The following is a 23,307-nucleotide window of genomic DNA, read 5'->3' as shown; positions in this document are numbered from 1 at the left end:
TGAGTACTGTGATGATGATGATGCGACGATGGTGGTGATGGTGACTGTTTGTTCTCAATTTGCCCAGGAAGAAAGTGTCTTCTATCGATTTCAACTAGGGCTTGAATCGCCTTCGAACATTTTATAAACTTTTCCTCATCAATAAATTTTGCATTTTTTTTTACCTTTCAAGTAATGAGCTGGTCTGTGACGCCGGGCATGACTGGGCTATTACAGATTTGTGACCCAAAGAAATAGGTTCCGATAGCAAGCTTTAAGTTATCGCGTCAAATTTTCGAAGTCTCTCTAACAAATCAGATCATCTGTGTACTTTTGTTGAACCTTGCACCGCAGAAGTAGTCCTTAGCGCGAATTGGTTGTGTCCTGATGGGGCAGACGCGACCTACTCCTTTCCAGTATTTTTCTCTACCTTTTTCTTCTTTCTTTGTATATATCGCTTGCGGCAGGGAGCACAATTCCAGTCTTTGAGATGGATTACTCGAAGAGGCAGACATTACTTGCACGAGAAATCGAAATGCGCGTAATCAGCAAATTAACAAAGTTTTCTTAATTAACTTCCTAACTAATTACCTTACGGCACATATTGCAGTCTATACGAATCGTAGTAGGTGAGTTCGCAAGGCGTATCCTCTTGAAAGGAATTGCGAGGATGGCGCCAGTTTTGATGTACTCAAGATATTAATTCCTAAATTTTGCGATCATATAGATTGGCGTCCCAGTAATTTTTGTGCTTCAATGCATAAACGGGCGTTTGAGTAAGTAAGTTCCAAGGGTGGTTTTTACCGTGAGTTTGACGGTGCAGGGACGATGATGGAATATCAAAGGTGGTGTGCCGACGACAGCATGACGACAATGACATGACGATATTGAAATGATGATGAAGGTGTATTGACAATGGCTTGAAAACAATGGGATAACGACGACGGCATGACAAAACGATGACCAAGTTGGAATGAAAATGACAGGGCCACGACGGCTTGGCAACGACAGTATGACAACGGATACATGACAGCGACTGTCTGAAGAGGGCGCACTGACGAAGACGGCATGACAATAGCGACATATCACGATTGGATAACGACAACACGATTATCATAGAATGACGGAGAAGGAACGTCAGTGGACCGACACAGCCGGTATGAGTATGACGCTATAACGACAATGACAGTGTGTGTCTGAATTGATAACCATGGTAAAAGGACAGCGTCACGACGACGTCATGTGTGTGTGCGTGTGTGTGTGCGTGTGTGTGTGCGTGTGTGTGTGCGGGTGTGAGTGCGTGTGTGCGCCAGTATATGTATGTGTTCGCGCGTGCGTGAGTGTGCGTGCGTGTGTGTGAATATGAGCGTGTGTGCGTGTGAATGTGTGCGCGTGTGTGTGTGTGTGTGCACGTGTGTGTGAGTGCGTGTATGTGTGTGAGTGTGCGTGTGTGAGTGCGTGTCTGTGTGAGTGCGTGCGTGTGTGCGTGTGTGAGTGCGTATGTGCGCGTGTGTATGTGTGTGCGCGCGCGCGCGTGTGTGTGTGTGTGTGTGAGTGCGTGTGTGCGTGTGTGTTTGTGAGTGCGTGTGCGTGTGTGAGTGCGTGTGGGTGTGCGTGTGTATGTGTGCGCGCGTGTGTGAGTGCGTGTGTGTGTGTTTGTGTGTGCGTGTGTGAGTGAGTGCGTGTGAGTGCGTGAGTGCGCGCGTGTGTGTGTGCGTGAGTGTGTGTGTGTGTGTGTGTGTGTGCGTGTGCGTCGAAGGGAAAAAAAAACAAAGGGTTTGGCGGGTTTCTGATATTCTGCCATAAAATTTTAGATTTAATCAAATCTGAAACCGGACGAATAATCAAAACCAGAAGAGCGCGGACTTTGTAGTCGCTGTTTAAACTGGATTGAGCCATAGATTTCTCTGTCACAACCTCTATGCAGTGGCTGCGACCGTACTGAGGCTCGCGTTAATGTGTACGGCACGCGTTGGGCAACGGTGACGCGTGACGCCAAGACACAGATGGCGGCCAAGAGTGGCGCTCGCGCGCATCTTGCTGCGGCGGCCCTTGTGGCGCGCATCGGGGCGCTTTCTCTTTTCCCCGGCAGGGGGGCTTTCCCTCAGCTTTTATCAGCCGCAATCACTTGGCTTCTCCGTGACTGGTTTCGAAGCGTCGTTGCGACGAGCAGAAAACCGGCGCAGCCGCAACGGGTGGACTCAGTCAATGGCGCGTCTTTAGGCTCGACATAGAGGAACAGCGGAGGAACGTCCCGGCTCATTGCTGGAGCTTCCTTTGGACGGGACCCCCGCCGTCCAGTGAATGGTGCTCTCTTGGTTCTCGTTGCCGGAACATTTTTCCTCACATCTGAGTTACGCCATTCGAGCATGACCAATTAGAAGCGCGCGACTCCCCTTCCTTCCACGTGAATCTTCTTTCGTCGATTCGCGTTCACTGTGCAGTCTCCCTGACCAGGTTTTCGTTGCCGGGCAAGCTGCGGCTTTTCGGCCCCTCTCCAACCCTATAATGGCCGTGGCTGATGTTGCTGTCGCTGCGACCGAATGCTTGACTCTGCTTACCGCAGTGAATGAGTGGCAGAGGCTAATATCCTGGCATTGAAGCGGAGCCCCCTGCAACTTTATAGAGCGTCAAACAGAAAAGACGTGAGCTGGTTCTCTCTATTTTCCGAACAGCTCACTTGTGCGAGAAGCTAAGGAACGAAGAACGGGGGTCGAGTGCAAAGTGAAATAACAGCTAACCACACAACACAGAAAAAACTGCAAAAAAATACGTATTGAATATATATTCAGACATACTTGTTGATATTTATTTGCTTAGATCAAGGCCGGAAGGGCGAATGTAGAAAAAAAGGAAAAAAAAAACCGACAGGCGTGGAACTCAAAAAAAAAAAAACAGCCATGGGAAAATCAATGGATCCAATACTTGCCTTACATTTATTTTTAATTCCATACTTCCAAACACCGGGCCGCACATATTAGTTTTCACACGCACACTGCAATAAATAATTAAATAGTAGGTAAATATTTTAATGATTAATCATTCGTATAAGTTTAAATAATTATTAGGTAAATAAGCAATCACTATGTTATTATTTCAATTGCTAAGTATTAAGACGCATGCTAATAATTTAAAAGCACGTCCTATTGCGGCCATTGCGCCTGCGGTTTGAGCAGCATGAAAATTATGCTTGCGAGATTAGTTATTCGATCAAGTTCGCATATCATAAAGCAACCAGCTGTGTTCTCGGCAGGAATCACGATAACTGCGTAGTGGGAACTGCGGGGAGCTGTCCGCACTGGCCGCGAGAAAGCACGTGCGAGACGCGCCGTCCTGGCTGCAGCCAAATTACGACTCACAGGCACAGGGTGTTTCACCTAATTTGAGCCAAACTTTAAACATACGCAAATGCCACGTAGCTAGACAGAACCAAGGTAATGTTGCTTTTTCGTCGCTTGCAGATACTCAAGATCACTTCTTGCGCATTCCGGCGAATTAGATAATTAGTCTTAATTAATTAATCAACTTCCCAAATTTTAGGTCAATGAGAAAATTATCGAGCAAGATGAAAACCTCCCGATACAGCTTTCCGCTCCTCGAGACGGGCTACATAAAAGTGTTTTTCCGAGCGCGAAAGAAGCCCGCGAATACACGCAAAATTGCCGCGCGACCGCCCGAGGCACTCTGCGTGTATTCGCGGGCTTCGCAAAAACACTTTTATGTAGCACGTATCGAGCAACAGAACGCTGCATCGGGAGTTCTTCATGTTGTTCTACAATTTTCTCATTGACATAAAATTTGGGAAGCTAATTACTTAATTAAGACTAATTATGTGATTAGGCGGCATACAAAAAATAATCTTGAGTATCTCCGAACGACGGCAAAGATTACCTTGGTTATGCGCAGCTACGTGGCATTTGCATATATTTAAAGCATGTCTCAAGTTCAGTGGAGCACCCTGTAGACTTCTACTCTTTCCCAGTTCGAAAGGCTGCACAGTCGCCTGCGAGATCCGCCTTCGCGTGCCGCGACGGTGCACCTGGTGGAGCATCGTCCATCCTCTTTCTCTTCAGGGAACCGCTTCAGCCGGCGCCTTTTTTCTCCCTAGGGCGCGGGGACGAAACTTCCCTGTCGCTGTGACGCGCACGCGCCGTAACCACGTGACCGTACGGGGAGGAGGCTCGGAGGAAACGCTCGTGGGAGGCGCGGAGCAAATTGGGAGCACGCAGCGCTGTGGAGGCACGTCGCTGTCGCCGCCGCGTGGAGCCGGCGTCTCGAACGCGCGCCACTGCTGCTGTCACCGGCGGCCGCCGGCACGCGCAGCATCAATTGCGGCTCGCTGAAAACCGTCGTCCCGCGTGCAATTTTTTTTTCTCTGTCATTTCGTCTTTTTTTTTTCCTGGAACCGTCGGTGAAGCACCCGCCACAGGCACACCTTCTTCCCTGAACGGCTGGTGCGCCGCCCTCACGGTGAGCCACTACTTTACCGTGTGTGTTCAGTCGGCTCCTTTGCGCGCTCTGCTCTGTCCCGGGGCGCGTTTGCATGCGCAATTACGTGCCGTCTCGGCCGTGCATGCACCAGAGACGCACCTCTGTCGCGCCGCTCTCGACTCTAGAGGCCGCCTTCGGCCGTCAGTGGTCGCTCACGCGGCCTGGCCGTCACGCTGGCTGCTGCCAGCTGCGAACCGCGCAAGAGCTCGTCGCACGCCGCGCGACCAGTCTGTTCCCAGGCGCGCCTGCCTTGGGAGCGGCTGCCGCATGGTCTGCGATCCGGGCTCACTCCGCACCCACCACCAATGCCATTGCCGTAAATACTTTCTATGGTTTATCTATCTTACCTATTCTCACGTCGGGTGTCTTAGTTTGCCTTGCCGCGGTGCTCTGTCGCTGTTCGCGTGACTGAGAGAGGGCGTAGTTAGGACGTCACGCCGCTCAACGTCCAACGTCCGTTTTCACTGCGCAGTGTAGGATTAAAAGCCAATATGATATCCTATAATTTGCTGACTGACTTTTATCTAAGCAGTCGGAACGCTCAGCGATGATGGCTCGAGAGAATGTTCGCAACTGCTAATGCAGCGTGCTTTGCGGACTGTTCCAGATGTCCCTGTGGTGCATGGAAACTGAAACAGTATACGCGTGACAAAGTTGCTTAGCATGTCAAAGCACGCCAGCCTCTTCCCCTTCCATACCCCCCCGCCCCCTTCCCAAGAAAAAAAAATCAACTTCATTTAAAAAAAATGCAAAAATAGAACGTAGGCATATGCAGCCGCATTGCCTTCTTCCTGCATCCATAGTTCCTCTCTTTGCGATTCAAAATGTTTTGTAGTACACTAACATTTTTTTTTTCGATATCACTGTTCTTTCTCTCGCTCTCTCTAATGTGCATGTTAAATTTCTTGATACGATTCAAATTAAAATTTTCTAGTCTGTGTGTGGCAAATTCAGCCGTGTTATTAGGGCTCGAACGAAATCGTTGCTTTTAATTGCGACACTATTTGTAGACCAGTCCGATTGTGGAATAGCCAGAGACGAGCGCCAAATAAGAAAGACCAGCCTGGCGCACCGACTGAGAAGCCGTTAAGCTATATGCGCTTGCAGCGACATGTGCTTTCCATGCGACTGATATTCTTGCATAAAATCAGGAGGCCAACACCATAAGTGTCACTTTCGAAAAGACAGTGTTTTCTGCTAGACGAGTTTCGGATAGCAGCAGTAGCGTGAGAGTGCAGGTGAATAGTTCGCAGTGCAAGTCCTAATCCTAGTCCATTGTCGGCCCCATCTTAAACTTCTTCCCCCGAGAAGCCGTATGTAGTGTCATTTTTCGCTCATTAATTCTCCATCCTATATCGTGCCGACATTTCCGCTGAATTTTGCAGTGATGCTCGACCCCCCCTTTTCTTTTATCGTGCGTCGTATATTGTTGTAGATGTCGGCCTGCACGTTCCGGTGGCTTGAGTTGATCCCGCTACGCAACTCTGATTACAGTGCGTTTATCACAACGCTCAGCACGGGAGGTTACCGTAATGGGAAAGATCTGGAAGAAAATTCTTAGATGGAGGGCTGATCTTTAATCGATAGCTGCAAAACGTATTTTCATTTAGTCCCCTTAATTATTCTCCATGTGCTTTGAAAATCGGGTTAAATTGCAGCCTTTCGATTACGAATCGATGCAGGATTTACAGGGCGTGCAACGCAGAAGATGGTATTTCTCCCACCCCACTGGTCCTTTCCCCGCGATCTCTTTCATTTTATTTTCTCCTAACGATGCTTGTCATCTTAATGCGTTTGTCTTACCTTCGAGCGTCGCTATGATGAAAAATCGCGTATTCCGATTAATAAAAGAGAGCGCGCTCAAATAAATTTCACGAAAAAAAAATTTAAAAAGTAGTTCTTTTTCCTTAAGTTCTGAAGATGCCAGACACGCCGGCGGACTGTCATCTGTCCCTCGCTGAGAGTTCAGCCCAATCAGTAACCTTGCTTAGCGCAATTGCGCATTTCCTTCTTTAGAGCCTACAGACAGTAACCTTCACGCTCACCTCGCAAAGCTCGGAATATCAATGTGCATTTTCTGCTTGCGCGATGCTGAATGGCCTGAGCTTTCACGGGCGCTTTTGTTTCCTTTGTTTTCAAGCTGCTCGACAGCGCCGTGTTCACATGAACCTGACAAACTTTCGCTACATCGCTGGGCGTCCTACTAAGCCATTTCGGTCTGTCACCGGTTCGTCCCTGACGTGTGCCGGCTGTTTCTGCCGCCGCTAAGTGCGCACAAAGCTTTACTGGGATTTTGCAACGAATAGTCGAGTAGAGTTAGGCACTCGTATAATTGCCACTGGCAGAATAGCGTATGCCTTCGGAAGTTCGTGGTTATGTAACGTTTGTACAACTGCGCTAATGATACAAATTACCCGTCGGTGAAATGTGTTCTTAGCGAGGGCATGTGTTTCTGCTGAGTTTACAGCTTCTTCATCGGTACGTTGCAACACGCAACATGCGTCCGCATCACGATCGCTAAAGAAAAAAAAAAGAAAGAAAAACAAAATGCCGTGTATAACGCGCCGAAACAGTTTCGAGATAGTGGAAAGCTCAGAATTAATTTTGACTACCTGAAGTCCCTTACCTTACACCCAAAGCACGCTGCACGAGAGTTTTCTTGCATTCCGGGCAAGTAGGAATGCGGCCGACGGTGCCGGGGTCGAACCCGAGACCTCGCGCGCGTTTGCCCCTTTAAGTTTAGCTCATAACAAGATGCGCAGCGCTTCGGCTGTGCTACGAGTTTTTTTTTTTTCTTTGTCCTTGTATCGTTCGGTTGCTTTCGTTTATCCTAGCTGTTTTACCCGTGGCGAGAATTGAAGGCGGATTCAAATAAGCCTAAATAAGAGAGCATCTTAGAGCTATTAGAGAGCATTAGAGAGTTGTCTGAGCATCGTGCTGGCTCAGAGCTACCCTCGTCGCAGTCTCGTGACGCCGGCATTCGAACCTGAAGAAAGCGGCAAGTTTGATACTCCACAGGAGAAAGAAAGAGAACAGTCTTCGTTTAGCGCAAGGCTAATCCTGCTGCGCTTATGTGGCTTGGGTATTGCAATGTTAGAGCACTCTGTCGCAAAGAACAAAAAATGAACAGTGCTCACTAAAGGTTTCTGATTTAAAGAATGGTCGTACAGGCTTGAAAGCCGCATATTTCACGTGTATAGACTGCTCATTTTATTTCTGGACATGGAGGGGGAATAAATTGGTCGTGTGGCGTAAAGAAAGACGCTCTCCGTTTTTCACTGACTTTATTGGCTTTGTATTCGCATTTGAGACATCAATTTATAGCGCAGCATACGCTCTCGCAAGCCATAATGGCTCTCACTTTGCCTCTCTTGCGACCGAATGGGATCGTTTTCATACGGAATTACCTCACGTGTGGGCGTGCCTTTAAACACGCCGAAGAAAAAAAAAAAGCAGAAAACATTCTAGGCCGTCCTTGTCGTCGCTAGATGGCAGGATTGAACGCGCCTGTCGCGTGGTGAACAGCTATGCCACGGCGTTGCGAAAGCTACGTCGTGTGGAAGTTTTCCTCCGCGCACTGGTCTCGTCATGCGCGCGGGAAATGGGCGACGTATGGCTGTTTTAGCACTGCTCGAATGGCCGTCGATTTCGAAAGAGATTACTGCGCGGCGGAGCCGGAGTAAAGACGCGCGGGTTTGTTCCTGTTGCGGCGAGAGAATCCGCACGCTGGGTCGGCCCGCACGTCTCTGGTGTGTGTGTGTGTGTTGGCGCGTGTTTGTACACGGCCAGGGCCAGGACCCGACCGGCCGCCGAGATTGCCCTGGAGCCGTGACGCTCCCCAAAAGCTCGTTGAGATAAGCGCTATCTCCAGCGCCGCGTGCTGCAGCTCGTTGGGCCGTTATTGGTATGATCTTTGGCCGCGCGCCTTGCCCGCAGCGAAGCACTCTCGTATCAGCACGGGCGGCCCTCGAGGTTAGGTCTGAGTCTTTGTTTTCCTGTCTAGTATCCATCGCGTTATAGGAGCCGATACCCGGTAGCAGCCCGGGCCACTTTGGCGATCTCGTCTCTGAAGTGTTAGCCCGTGCAGTATGTAAGCTATTCCTTCCTGCAACAGCGGAAGCTACCGGGTGCATAAGCTGACGAGAAGTGAGTCATAGACCGTGCCGTTCCTTTCTTCTTTTCTTCTTCTTTAATGCTGTGTGCACAACGGTAACAACACATTTCGTGCTGCAGAAGTTTACGTAAGCTGCTGAACCTGGCAACTTTGGCTTTGTGCTGACGTGAATATGCACATAATAATGCACTAACGTGCGCAACATTTTGGAAACGATGTCAAACACTGTCGACGACATCAAACACGAAGTGCAGATTCCGCAACTCAGCGTTCCACTTTAGTACTGTTGCCCTATCCAAACAACAGCTCCCTTTTTTTCTGGGGTCGTATTTCGCAACAATTCATTTTCGTTTCGGTATTTGCTCGCGCGTAGGCGCGCCTGTCTACCGGTGGGATCGAACACTGGGCGGGACAGATGATGTGAAGGGAAAAAAATGGGAGGGAAAGAATCCTTACAAAGTACAACCCATAACAGACTGTAAAACTCAATGTGTGCTCGCTTTCTGATATTTTTTTTATCCGGAACAAATAAAAATTGCTGACTAAATTGGCATTGCACTTTCGTGGCTGCAGCGAAGATGCACTCGAATGTGGCGGATTGCACGGATACGCATAACAGCAAGTTTCAAACGTTTTTTTTCTTCCCCCGCGGACGGTTTCACTATAAAGCCAGGTGCAGCTGGCTCTAACATGCACAATCGTGCCGATAATTGCGTTGAGCGCTCGTTGAGATCCTCCTCCTGCCTTCCCTTCAGAGCTCGTGTAAGTCACCAGCGATATATGCACCCCTTTCGAAACACCTGCGCAAGGTGTCACAGCACTCTAATACCCCTGTCACGCGGACGCGGCTAAAGTCCTTTTAACTCCCTTCAACCAAGGACGTCTTTATCTCGAGGGAGGTGCACGCCGTGTCACACAGCAGTCCTTTAGCAAAGGAAGTTTAAGGAAGTTCCTAGCGAAAGGAGATGGAAGGTCTCCCTTGCAGACTGAAGGGAGTACTCTTGTTCCCAGGTTGCTTGAATTTCGAGTGAAGAAATCACCGTCATTTCTATTAATTTCACTTTTACCAGCAATTATAACTGTTTTTATTGCATATAATATAGTATTTGAGCACTGACAAAGATATTTGAGTTGAGCAGCTACATTCGACTCTCGAACCGGGCGTTCTCGGAATGGCTGCTGCGTTTGCCCTGACTGCGCCATTTTTTGTTGTTTTGGTCAACGCGATCGCAGGTCTCGCGCATGCGGAATGAGTGATTCACGTCTTTCTCAAGACTTTTTAGCAATAGATAACGTGTTTCTTTCATGACTGCGTACGAGGTGAGCAGCGCCTAATGGGCCCCCAGCGGCAGCTTTCGAAAGCTCGCTTATGGGCCGTGTGACACGGAGCTAACTCCTTTGAGGTGAAACTGGATCCCTTGCTCCGTTACAAAGACATACTCCATCATTATATACGCATTCGTCGCACCCACGCCGCACCACCGCCGTCCTTCTCGCGGGAGGAAGCAGTGGCATTACGCCAGTTACAGACCGCAACTTTTCCAAATCTCGTCTCCCTCAATAAATTCTACCCACACTGTTATGCAGATCGTTGCCCTGGCTGTGGCAGCTCGCCCACAATCTTCCACGTCACGATTGAGTGCACTGCAAACCTCTTTCCTCCCTTGCCAACTCTCCTTTACCCCTACGCAACAAAGAGCTGTGGGACGATGCCCTCCGCGACGGACCTCCCGAGGTCCTCCGAGCTGTGATACAACGGGCTCGAAACATCGCCGGAATCATCTTAGTGACCCTGGACTGAGGGTTCCTCCCACACTGCTCTCGCCATTCAAATATTATTATAAAGATGTTTTACTCTTTCTCTCTCTCCCTTTCGGTCCTTTAAGGGAAACAAGTTTGAAGGAGATCCGAGTTGCCCGTGTGACACGGGTATAGTAGTCCTCGGTGATGTCCTTTTCTTATCGAGCGCAGGCGCAGTGAGGGAATGGGTGCACAGCGCGAAGTGAAAAGTTGCGTGACCGCAACAACTGCAGCGGGGCACCAATCACGACGAGCTGGTGCGCGTGGCGTGAGCACCGCGGCCCTCGCTCGGACGCTGCCGGCGCCAAGAGCGGATAATCAAGCGGGCGCGTTGCTTGGCGCGCGAACGAAAGTTCCGCACTCGGAGATTTCCGCGAGGAATCATCGCGCGCCGAGGCGTCGATGAGCGTCGGCCGGCGTCATCGGCGTGCCGGTGATTGCAGCCGGGTGCATGCCAGTCCGCGTGCTGTTACTGCCGACGCGCGTGGTGCACTTCGTCTGAAATAGCGCGGCGAATCGGCCGACGGACACGCATGCACGCAGCAGCCGGTGTGTACAGTACGCGTTCTCTGCACCATGCCAGAATCCACGAAACAGCGCTGTGCGGCAGAGTTTATGAGCGTGTGCACACGCGAACGAGTGCGCGAGCGGCTGCCTGATATTGGAAAATAATCTTTTTTTTTTTTTACTGCTTCCTATTTAGAAAGGGGGTTGGCGTCTTTAGGCGGCAACGGCGACTTCTTTTGTCGTAGAATAATTATATACCAAATATGACGTAACAAGCCGGCACTTGACGGAAGAAAGGCAACAACGAAAAAAAAAAACGCAGACAGTCCGGTGATGCGTAAGTGCGCTGAAGCAGTTCACCTCACAAATCTTATCAAAAACCAATTTGAACATAAAGTCATCTCACGTAAATATAGAAGAGACAACTCATAACGTATTAGAACGGAAAGTCATGCTCACATACAATCAATCCAATTCCCCACTGACGTCATAAATGACACCTTAGAAAGTAAACTCAAGTGTCGTACAATAAATGCAGAAAACACTAAGTCTCAGCAATTTGAATAGTTATGGGCACGGAAAATAACAAAAGCTGCAATCAATAATTTCTCACAATGTTAATTTCTATCAGACATCTTTGGAGGACCACTAGCGCTCGCCTTTGTAACGTATTTGTTGGCGATGGACCTAGGACCTTTATGGTTATGGGCCTGTGGTCTACTGCCATGTTAAGGTGCGTATCAGATGGCGTAGTTCTGTACAATATCGTGGACATTCCAGCAATAGATGATCTATGCCTTCGTCCGCGTGGCCACAAATGCACTGAGCACTATCAGCGCTACAAACTTTGTGTAAAAATGATTGTGTAAACGCGGCACCAAGTCTCAAGCGATAAATTGGTCTTTCTAAAGCTCTGCTGGTATTGAATGTGCATGGCATATATATATATATATACGTCCCTCCTCTCCTTTCTTTACCCTAATGCTCTAATCCAGCTGCTGCTTTCACACCAAGTGAAACTAAGTAATTCCTGCTAGTGCGCAAATTCCCGGATGCATGTATATACATCACCATTATATGTCGATATTCAATGGAACAGAGCGAAGTATGGGTGAAGAAAACTCGAAACGGCTGGTGCTGCGTAACGGCTTAGCTGCGCCATAATTTCGCCATAAGTTCGTCATTAGAGGTTTTTGGGACTGCGGTGACCGGGAAAAGGCAAGAAATGCCTCGTGACGTATAATGCAGCATTTTTTTTTTTCAGTTTCCACGCAAAGGAACCTTTTGTGGTCAGGCGTACAGCTTCGCGACGGAGCGATGGTGCGTACGCTAAAAGCGGTTGCTTCGCTATGCCCGAACGAACGGACAAAATGCGCGCGCTGTCGCTTATGGAAGCGTCGGAGTCCCGCTGCGAACCGCGATCAGCGCAATGCCGGAAGCATATAGCACTGCACCAAAAAAAATAAGGGCGTGTGACGCCGTACGACCACGTCTGCCGGCACGGTTCACCAGGTCGACGTCGCGGGCTAGCGCTACTGCTGACGCACCACGAGGACGCGCGACACCACTGGTAGCGTTTCGCCTTTTTCCATGAACAGCACGTGGCTGCATAATGGATCCGCATTAAGCGCGCGCACGGGCTTGTTTCCTGATGATGGCGGCGGCGTCAGCGGAGCGTCTGCGGCGCCTTCGCGGCGCGAGGAATGTTGGTGCCGGTACTTCAACTTTTTCCCCCTTGGTGTTTGCAAGATGGGAGCGAGACCGGTGATGCCCGCGTCACTGTATTCGCGTATATATGCGCCCATACCGGCGATCGTTAGTGAAGTCCGTATGGTAGCCAAGTCGTTGTACGAGAATTACGCGTTTTTCTTTCTTTTTTCTTTCTCTTTTCTCGAAGAGGCATGGCATGCACAGTGGTAGGGTGGCCATTATTATTAGAAGTATTCTGCGGGGAATGGGCAGCAGCATTGACGAGCTGTGTTGCTGTTAGTGTCTGACTTCAAAAAAAAAAATTATTCCATTTACTGTAGTACACTGCCAACTGGCAGGAAGCAGCAGTGCGCCTTCGACAGCTGTCGTGAAATTTTCTTTTGTGGTTTTCGTGTTCTCTGTGTGGAGCCGCTCATGTTAAAACAGGACGTGAGGCTTACCTATGATTCGATATTCCACTACTTATCGCTAGAAAATACGAACGTTAAGATTACTGGACCGTACAATTTTATGCAAATGAGAGCACATAATTCTTTTCGATGCTTGTTGTTTATAGGGCACGATAAGATGGGAGACCTGGCGGCACATAAATGTCGAGAGTGACATGTGCGAGCATTTCACGAAGTTGCTTTCCAATTGTAACTAGTTGATTAAGTCCCTGGTAATGGTTGTATAAGTGTAACCTAACGAACAGCCGCCCCTGGCTTTCCTTTACGAACGTCTGATTAATGGTGGTTACAGCGCCATGCTTGCACAACTTGACAAAAGAAATTATAATTGACCCCGCTTGCGACTTCCACATGACAGGTGACTTCGTGACGCAACATAAAGCACTCCTTGACCGTATCAGCCTCAGGGGCCCACATTTTCTCCAGCGCGATACGCTGCAGTCAAATTTGCCCGAGTGACCACTTTGCTATAGTTCTGGTGAACTTGTGAGGTTTTCTACTAGTGGTGAGAGAGAGAGGGGGAGGAACGGGGGAGGGGGAATGCAGGGAAGTTAACAGGAAGAGTCGGCAACCACTGCTTGCTCTATGGATAGCTTCTAAAGGTCAGGATCCCTGCCTATATATCTATCGGGACGTTCTCATCTCGTTGAGAAGCACCACCCACGCGTGTTGCACGCAACGAACGGTCTTCTGGCCTTCCTGACGGCAGCAGGCCATCATGAGACGCTGTAGGTAGCGTGCAGCGTGTACGTGTGCGTTTTTTGCCCGGTGTCCCAAGGGTGCCTGTGCATCGGCCTATGCCCCGGGAGGAGCGTCACGGACTAAGTTCTCAATTTTATACTAAAGTCGGCATACACGTCTGTCTCCCTGTGTCGTTCCCACAGAGATCGAAATATGATGTACGCGGCAGCTCATCGTGACTGCCAGATCACGAACTGCACAGAAAGAAGGACCGACGATGTGCCGCACAGATGGCTCGCAGCGTACGAACGAAACGATCACAACACGAGGAAAAGCTGCGAATCCGCGCGACCGCGTCGTTAGCCTCGGCCCACCTGTACCGTCGTGTAGCAGCAGCTTCCAAGCGCTTCGCGGGATTAAACGACCAAGTAAGAACACACAAAAGCATAAATCGGTCCTCGCATCTATCAGCGCGCATGTGGCGAGGCACAAAGTGAAAGAACAAGAAAAAAAAGAAAGCTATGGGGGCTGGACCAAAATGACCTGTTCAACGAACTGTTTTCACTCTAGCCCTGGCAGTCTAGGCACTTTGTGTTCAAACTTAGTAATTGCTGTAAACAGGTGTCTACAATATGTATCCTCATTGTGGTATTGGCTGAGCTTAACATGTTGGCCGACTCTTACATTTCCTACAATATACCTTCTAGCGCGCGAATTCCTTGTTGGAACTCCAGGCTCCAGCGAAGAGACCTTCGTGCGTATAGACGTCACAGTGAGCTCGGATGATTTCATTTGTCATCGTGTTTCTTAATAACGCAACAACAACGCGCCGTCCTCCAAGTAGCTCCACATACGCATTATGCGGATGCGAGTTATGACGTACAAAATGCTTATTTGTCGACATGCTTCGATGGCTCGCATATATGATAATGACTGGTATATGTATGGCAGCGTCTTGCATACCGCCTTTTCTGCGCATGTAGCTTGGAAACCGTTTCATTCACGCTTCTGGACAAACAGAAGTGTACTTCCCGGGAAATTTTCCACCTCGAGACCTACAATATAGCCCATTTACAAAGAATAAAACGGCCCTCGAAATTTATCGTTGCATTCACTGCATTTACCCGCTAGCGGAGAAATATATACTGAGCTCTTGCAGTGTGTCAGTTGTCCTTGCTCTGTAGGCTTTGGCAACAGTTTTCGATACATAGAATTTTTCTTGGATTTATATGTCAAGCGTGGAGTATTCGTACACAGTGGTTTTGAAAAAAAAAAAATTCTTAGTTCACCACAGAGCGCAGCAAACAGGGCTGGCTCACTTAAGCTGCTGTGAATTGGAATATATATATATATATATATATAATATAAAACCATTGTGTTGGGGCAGCCTGGTCAGAAAAGAAAAGAAAATGCAGCTCTCAGATTGTCTGGGACAGTGCTACCTGTACTTATGGTGCGCAGCACAGACAGTTGACGTACGTGTGATGAAACTATACGCCGCGCTTTTCTTTTTCTCTTAGCATTGCTCGCATTTGTCGCGACACCAGCCAGAGCCAGTATTCACAAAAAGAAGTATGCCAAAACTGTTCGTAAGCGCATATACCAGCCAATCATCATGCGTTGGCGGGAATATTATTGGCGAAGTCGGCCGGCCAATGGAAAGCAGCACCGTTAGGAACAACAGCTTTGTGAAAGCTTCCCCAGGTTACTGTATTGCTAATAGTTCTCAGCAAGTAATGCACCTCACTTATTTTCGTTTCGCGTGACACTTCTGCAAATGCAAGCTCAATTAAAATAAGGAATTTACGTAACTTTCCAAAGGCAACATACTGGCTACAAGAGGCACCGTAAAATGAGGGGCTGAATTCACAAAGCGTTTCATTCGTGTCTTTTGCCAGCAGCCGGCCGCCTTCGATAATAATATCCAGCATCAGGATTGGTGGGATTAAAAAAAAAATTACGAGCAATTCTAGCGTAAAGGCTTTTTGTGATTACGGACCGGGTTCTGCGAATTATAGTCTTGATCACCTCGTTAGTTTTTCCCTTGTTTTTTTTTTATTCTCTTTTAACGTGCCCCAAAAGCACCGGTAGACGAACGTCTTTGCATTCCCCCGCATCCGAGTGCGGCCGCTGGGGTCACGATTCGAACCCACTACCTCGTGCTCGGCAGCTGAACGTCTAGCCATCCAGCCGCCGTGGTGGGTACGAATGCAGGCTGTCATAAATGATGGCAGTCTGCCTCCGTTGAAACGCACTCAAAGCATGACGGGCAATGTGCAAATAGCTGTTTTTAGCGGATAACATGTCTTTGTCCCGTTCTGATAGGTACCCGGGAAGAAGCCCACGATTAAAGAAAAATATAATAAAATCTAAGGAAAATATATTTACAAAAGTGAACACGAGTCATCCGCTCGGGAAAAGGCAACATAAATTAAACTTTCCATCTCCGGCATCAGGCATGATTTATCCCAGGTCACAGTGGCAAAAGCTACCTGGCAGCTAGACGTACTGACCACTTTGCTATCAGCCTCTCCAGCAGACTCTTACGGCCTTTCACGGCATCCTGCGATCCCATTAGTTGCCGAGCACGCCACATGCGATGAATGCTCTGTAGGATACGTACAGCTGTTTCTCTGGCCTGTTTCCTGTTTAACGACGACTCATAAGCAATGAATTTAGGCACTTGGATAAGGTTAAGAAGTATTTTATTGTTACAATTCCTTCACATTACGAATTATTACGGCGACAGCTTATTTAGGTCGGTTTTTGGTGAGACCGGTATCCCAAGGGCCCATAATAAGTAACGTGAACCTTTTTGTACCTTGATCAGTTAATGCAAAAGTAACGTGTTGCTGAGCAGTACCGATACAAAAAGAAATGTTGGCACGGAGGTTCACACGAGTTCCATCTCTGCGAAAGACGACTCTGTTAACATTGTGTTTGGGCTTGAACAATACACCATGGAGATGAACGTCCAGTCGTATTACATGGATAAGATGTGTTCGTTCGTGGTGCGTCGTGTGGTATGGTTAGTTGTGACTTAATACATAAATTTCAAGATACGCTTCCACGCGATAGGCGCACCAACGCCACCGCTGACAGGACATAGCGGAGAAGACACTGCTGAAGCTACATGTTTTCCATACACTGTCTAAACTTAACCGTCTTCGAAGGTGACACTAAGCCGTCGCATACAGTTGTATTTGTTCTGTCGATAGGAAAGCGTCCATCCATCTACTTTATTGACAGCAAGACGAACCCATGGCTGTATGTATAGTGTCGCGGTCTGGCGTGAATTTCGCTCCAGTTCAGACGCCCCTGGCACGTGACGCGCATAATCTGAAACACTGCGCAGCGGTGCGCGCGCACGCATGCACCGCTGCCGTGCAGATTCCCCCCGTCTCCTTGACTCCATTCCAGTCGAAAGCGTCCGATCTTCCCGCAGAGCGCGGCACTGCGATTCGAGGTCGGGGCCACCGAGGGTGCGACGCGCAGCCTTTCGCCGCAGAACACGTGGCTCGGCGCAGTTGGCGTGGCCCCGGGGCATCCTGCGCGCTATCCGGGCATTTTCCACGCGAACTCGGCTATGGCTGCAGCGGTTGCGCGGGCGCACCACCGCGGCGCTGCATCGTAAAGCCGAGCTTCTTCTCGCCGGCGTAAACAAGCCCGAGCGAAGGACAGGCTTGTTGTCGCGCGCGGCGTGTGCCATGCGCGCACAGCAGCGCACGGAAACGGGAGTGCGTGCTGTGCGCTGTGTTCTGGCGTGCCTCTCTCTCTACGGGGCACCTACGCCGCCGCGACGGGATGCGCCTCTCAGTGAGTGGGCTTCCGGGACCGCTTTAATTACGCTGTCTTGTGCGGCGCAGTACGCGGTGCAATTGCTGCCCAGACACTTATTTCTCCCGGCACGCTTTTTCTGTTCTTCCAAGGAGTTGCGGGAGCCGTACTTTTTTTACTCTTTGAACTCGGGGATAGGCCGGGAATCTACAGCCAACTGATGAATGCGCGACGTCAGAGCGCGCGCCTTCTTTCACGAGGCTCGGCTGAGCTATCACGTTTTTTTTTTTTTTCAACGTTTGACTCTCTTGTTTCTCTTCGTTTATTTAACAAATCTGCATTGCGCCGTGGGTGTCAATTTGAACGACGAGGTTTACTGCCGGCTTGCGAAATTTATCGCTGGAGTTGTAGGAAGGCTTCGTGAACAGATAAAGCTATGGTGGAGACCTTCCCACATTTCAGAAAAATGGATACCGTATAGCAGAATCTCAATTGCCATATGGTCATTGATTCCCATCCGAGCACTTGGATATACTAAGCGACTTGCTAGAATATCACTAGTGACAGAGTCACGATTCGATTGAAATATTTACACTCGTTTCTCCCAGATCTTTTCCTACATATAATAGTTGCTACTCACTTTCGACATTTCTCATCCTTTTATGTTTTCCTAGCTGCTACCTTTTGCACACTTTATCATCACCAGAAAGGTTGCCTGCCTGCAACAATAGCGGATATATTAAGAAACTCTGAAGGGGCCATTTGTGGAGAGAGTAAATTATGTTATCGGCGCCGTAAATCGGTGAACTGGCAGTTGCGTATGCACAACTCACTTCGAACTCGTCGCTAATTTTAAAAAGGTTTTCGAACTGCGTGTGCGTGGTCAGTAACCGCTGCTCCTAGCAAATTTCCGGCTCTATACTGTCAGGCACCCTGTGGCGCAACAGCGACGATGATGACGTCGTAAAAGTCATGAAAAAAGAATTTAATGCGCTGTCTCGCGCAGTTTCGTGTACCCTCTCTCGCAGGGTAGTCTTCGACCATAAAGCATTCGATATGCATTATTTTTACAAAATTCAGGCTATTTATAATGGAGAGGTGCTCTGTTGCGTTCTTCGCCACTCGTGGTAATCGTTTCCAAATGTTAGCGAGTGTCTTCTGAGACGTCTCCCAATTTTCTATGCCGTTCTGTTATACACGGCTTGCTTTGGAGAGATTGTGGTAGAAAGTACATCGGCTGCTCTTTTTCTTTCTGTTACAGAGAAAAATATATAAGAAATGAATAGTAATAATGCAACTAATTATTAATTAATAATAATAAATGACAATGAAACTAATAAAGATAACAACGCCGCAACGGTGACTTCACTTGGTGACTGCCCATACCGCTAACCGAATGCTGCACACACTTTGTAGTCCTCATTCGCCGATGCAAGAGTCCTCCACGTACTAAATTGATTATTTAGGCCCAAACACACAGCTCAGTTCAAATTGCATCCACAGTAGAGATCATGAGTGCGTCAGCTCATACATAACTGCACAGGACTAACTATCACAAGCGCTGAATTAACTGTGTCCACTAAAATGTCTTTTAAGAATATGTTTGCCTTTGGCTGCAGCTCACTCGCTGATCATGGTCCGAGTAATTTTTGTATGGTAAGGGACGCTTGTCCAACCTTCCTAGATTTTTTTTTTTTTCGCTAGCGTTCTTCTTTCCTCGGCATACTTAGAGCCCTCAAGAAAAACGTGGCCGACGTTCTCAATTTTATTGGCTACAGTACCACTCAGGAGAAGTGGAGCGGCGTATCCTGTACACAAAACGAGTTGTATCACTTTCAGGCTGAAGTTGGTTAATTAATGCCTCTGTTTGTCGAGGTAGATCTGCTGCTATGTTGTATTTCCTGTGTGCGTTGATTTTACATAACAGCGGCGACAGTGTAAAGTCTCAGGGACTGCCACATGTGTACTTGTCCTCGATCGATGGTCGTATCGATAACTTTCGAGCATTTGCTCCTGCGCAATATTTGCAAGCGCGTCAACCCACTATACTCGTTATACACTGACGTAGGCCTCGCAAAACTTTAGAAACGAGTTGCAAGGCGAATATACTTTTGTCCTAAATGCGCTGATTGAACACTCCAGCAAAAAAAAAGACCCTAGCGGCTACATGTATATGCTCCAATGTTACTCCAGAGAGCAGCAGTAATGCGAGTGCTGGCGCTTCCGTACCGTATGCGCGCACCAGGGGAAACACTCCAAAACGGTGGGCCGTGCACATCTTGCGGGCGAAGAGAGCGGGGTAAATCGAGAGACCCCTTATTATTGGTACCGCGAACCCTCGTTCCTGCTGGCGCTCGGCATTAGTTTCGCGTCTGCCGGGGCGAGGTCGGCCGGCATGCGAGCGAGCGCACGTATGCGCGCCCGCCACCGCAGCTGCCGCCCCGGGCGCTCGAAGAAATCGAAATTATCGGCGCAGCGATGGTTCGATCAATCTGGCTAGGTTGTGCGTGGGCATGCACGATGATCGCATTCGATCACGGTTTCGCGAAGCCTTCTTTTCCTTACCTGGTACCGGTTATAGTACGCGCTGTCCCGCTCTGCTGGTCGGGAAATAAAAATAAAACGGACTTTTGCTTGCGAATCTTGCGGGTTGCTTTTCTTCTTTTTGTCTTCTCAGTTGCCACTCGTTCTTCTTCTGGTGGTAACAAGTCATCAAAAGGCCAGGAATGGTTGTCGCGTGGTTGTAAGACAGTTGCGATTTCACGCGTAGTGTCTCATTGTGATGGGTGAGACAACTGAATCAAGTGAGTGCGTGAGTGAGTGAGTGAGTGAGTGAGTGAGTGAGTGAGTGAGTGAGTGAGTGAGTGAGTGAGTGAGTGAGTGAGTGAGTGAGTGAGTGAGTGAGTGAGTGAGTGAGTGAGTGAGTGAGTGAGTGAGTGAGTGAGTGAGGGAGCGAGCGCGCGAGCGCACCTTTCTTAGTGAACATTAGGAAAAGGGAAAATATGTTTCTCGATCGGTATACCTCCTTGGTATGTCCTACACTAGTGAAGCGCTCTTAACATCTCCGATGTCGCCCCCTCTCCTCCCTTTCTATTTTCTTGTTTTGTTTTTTGCTAATTACATTCCTTGCCTTTGATCCCGCAGAAAACAGCAGCACTGCTTTCGCCTGTATACATCTCATCTTTGAGGGCGATCTGTGCGCCTGAATGAAGTCTATGAGTGGCGGCTCACGAAGTTACGCAATATCTAATGCTTGTTATGAACTATATATAAGCAAAGCACTCTGAGGAGGGCTTCAGCAACGTGCCTATACAATCAGGATATTAGGCAATATACTTGTTGAATTGCCCGTAGTTTGCTGTAGAACGCAAGACTATACTAAGATATAGACCGCCATCGCATCTTTGACGATTTAGGTTAAGTGTAGAACATTGCAGTGTAGAGAGGTCCTCTAACACTGCAGTGCTCTCGGTGAATCTTTTCTCATCACGTGTTCTCTCATCCCAATGACAAGAATCGTGTTTCCGCTGCTCGGATCGACGTGGGTTCACCAATCGGGGTCAACTGGGGAGACCGCGTCCGCATTTCAACTGGCAAGGCAAAACATAAGTGCATGCGTGCTAGCGGTATCTCTCAGTAAATGTACTGAAAAGCGCCGTTTGACAGAAATTAGCCTAATAAACTGCACTCATAGAGAAGGAGGGCTGTTCGAGGATGCACACCTCCACAAAAGTTAGTATTGATAGTATGCGTCTGAGGGAGGATTCATAATCGCAAAGCGTTGACACATTTTGACAAACACGTTTTCCTTGTCGTCACAGTGATTCTATTTTAATGTAATATCACATTTGAAGTGTGTTTAAGCCGTAAACAAGCAGGTTAAAAGCATCTTTCTTGATGTTATCTACATACCTCCACTTGTCATCTAATGTCGGAAATTTTTGAAAATCGCTCACCCTCGAGAGCGAATTTCACTTGTACGAAGAGAAAGAAGCTTCTGTAAGCGACGTAATGTGAGTGGGTGCTAAGCAGTTGAATCAGTTGAACTTTTTTTTTTTTTTGCCAATAAACGCTTTGCCAATAAGCTTCTTTGCAAATAAGCTAGCGGCGTGCGCCATCTTCATGCAACGTCCGAAAAATTCTGGACATCAACACCGAATGCCCCGATGGCCGTAGCATGCAGACATCCGCATTTTCTGTGGGAAAACGCTCAAAACAAAGGATCGCGCAGGCAGCGAAGCATGCAGGACTTGCCAGAGGGAATATGGGCGTTTGCATGCGGAACCGCAGATTATGCATGCATGCAGCGGCGTTGTTTCCTTACAGCCGAATTGGTGTTCCAGACAACGTGCGAAGTTTGAATTACGCCAGTCTGCGTAAATCGCTCAAATTTAGATTCATGCTTCGTTGAGATAACATGGTTTTGGGAAAATCTGCATAAATTATGATTTTCCAGTGGCAGTATATGTGGTATAGCTTAAGGTATCTCTAGTCAGAACAGCGCGTTCCCGAGTTTCCTAAAAATGTGCACGAATTCGCAGTTTTTTAAGGGAGGTTGCAGCGAAAATAAACACAACCCGCATTCACAAATGTTTTCAGTCGTAACAGCTCTTTTGTCATTGGTAGGCCACCCTCGCTAATTATATGTCCAACATCACGATAGCCTAACATCTCCGGTTAGGAACATGCAGTTCTAGTGCTAGAACTTTTTTACCAAAGAAATTGTTTTTGTCGAGCTTCCCCGCAGACTTCCGGATGCAACGGGAATTACGTCATGGCCGGGCATTTCGGCACCTGGCCTACTTCTGGCCGAGCGGGTAGTTGTTTCTTACCCGTTCGCCCTCTTCACGGGAAGTGAATGGTGTTGTAGACTTTCGCTACGATTTATCTGACCTCTGCAGCAAAGTTCGGGCGTTATCTCGGCTGTCTTCTTGAGGTTGGCTTTCGATATGGATAGTGTTGTAATCGCACCGCTGGCGCGAGTTGTTGGGAACTCGGCGCTGACGCCCGTTGTTGCACCTGGGTCGCAAGCCCCAAGGGTAGCGTTGGCCTGGCGGCCTGGGGTACAACTGGAAGCATCCGAAGGTCCCGGCAAAGCATGAGTCGACTGGTAACAACAAAACAACTGGTTTATTCTAACATCGCAAAGAGTTGGCGGTCAGGTTGACCGAAGTAGAGAGACGGGAGTGCACTTTACTCAACAGAAGAAATCGGAGCCCTCTTTTGGCGTCCGGGGGCAGCTGCTTTTATACTCTCGCAGTTGAGGGCAAGAAGGAACCCCTCTATAGACGAGCACGTGACTGTGCCGCTCGGAACCAATGGGATAAGGTGGCGCAGCCGTCGTGCCGGCGCCGTTCGGGCACAATGGGGAGGAGAAGGTGGCTCATACTGTCGTGTCGGCGCCGGTCGGGCACAATGGGGAGGAGAAGGTGGCTCACACTGTCGTGTCGGCGCCGGTCGGACCCCCTCGCTTCACAGTTGTTGGGAGCTCCTCTCCCCGGCTGCCGCGCTTCGACAAGCGTGGGCACCAATATGCACATACACTCACACACGCACATGAAGACACGTGGCATCGGAACATGCCTGGACGCGCTTGGCGGGGAGGCGTAGCGGCGGCGCCGAATGGGCCAAAATGTCTGCCGCTTTGTTGCAGCCGCGCCGGCTAAACCGCGCGTCGTAGGCGAAACGTAACAATAGATGAAGGCATAGCCTATGGTTACACACAGGCCCATCGCGATGTCACTGCAATGAAACAATGGCGCCATCTGTCGCCGCTACGGCAAAAGATGGTGAAACACG

The 23,307-nt window shown here is 48.8% G+C and overlaps 1 protein-coding gene across 6 annotated transcripts in view; it reads left to right on the top strand.

Moving 5' to 3' along the window:
* Positions 1–23,307, top strand: part of Pde1c (Phosphodiesterase 1c) — a 658,667-nt gene that overhangs the window by 353,012 nt on the left and 282,348 nt on the right. For 4 of the 6 annotated variants that reach the window (XM_075677482.1, XM_075677476.1, XM_075677471.1 and 1 more), the window contains exon 1: positions 4,210–4,449. The exons of 1 other annotated variant lie outside the window; for it this stretch is intronic. Coding sequence is in view for 1 of the 5 variants with exons in the window: in XM_075677466.1 (XP_075533581.1) it covers position 8,616 (1 nt within the window). In the remaining 4 variants the exon portion in view is untranslated. Of the gene's footprint in view, positions 1–4,209; positions 4,450–8,544; positions 8,617–23,307 lie in introns of those variants that run through there. One more of the 6 variants, XM_075677466.1, reaches the window with a different exon arrangement.

This window comes from Dermacentor variabilis, chromosome 1 (genome assembly GCF_050947875.1).
Source record: "Dermacentor variabilis isolate Ectoservices chromosome 1, ASM5094787v1, whole genome shotgun sequence".
NCBI lineage: Eukaryota > Metazoa > Arthropoda > Arachnida > Ixodida > Ixodidae > Dermacentor > Dermacentor variabilis.
Note: the sequence above shows the minus strand (reverse complement) of the source record. Positions and strands in the feature narration are given on the sequence as shown.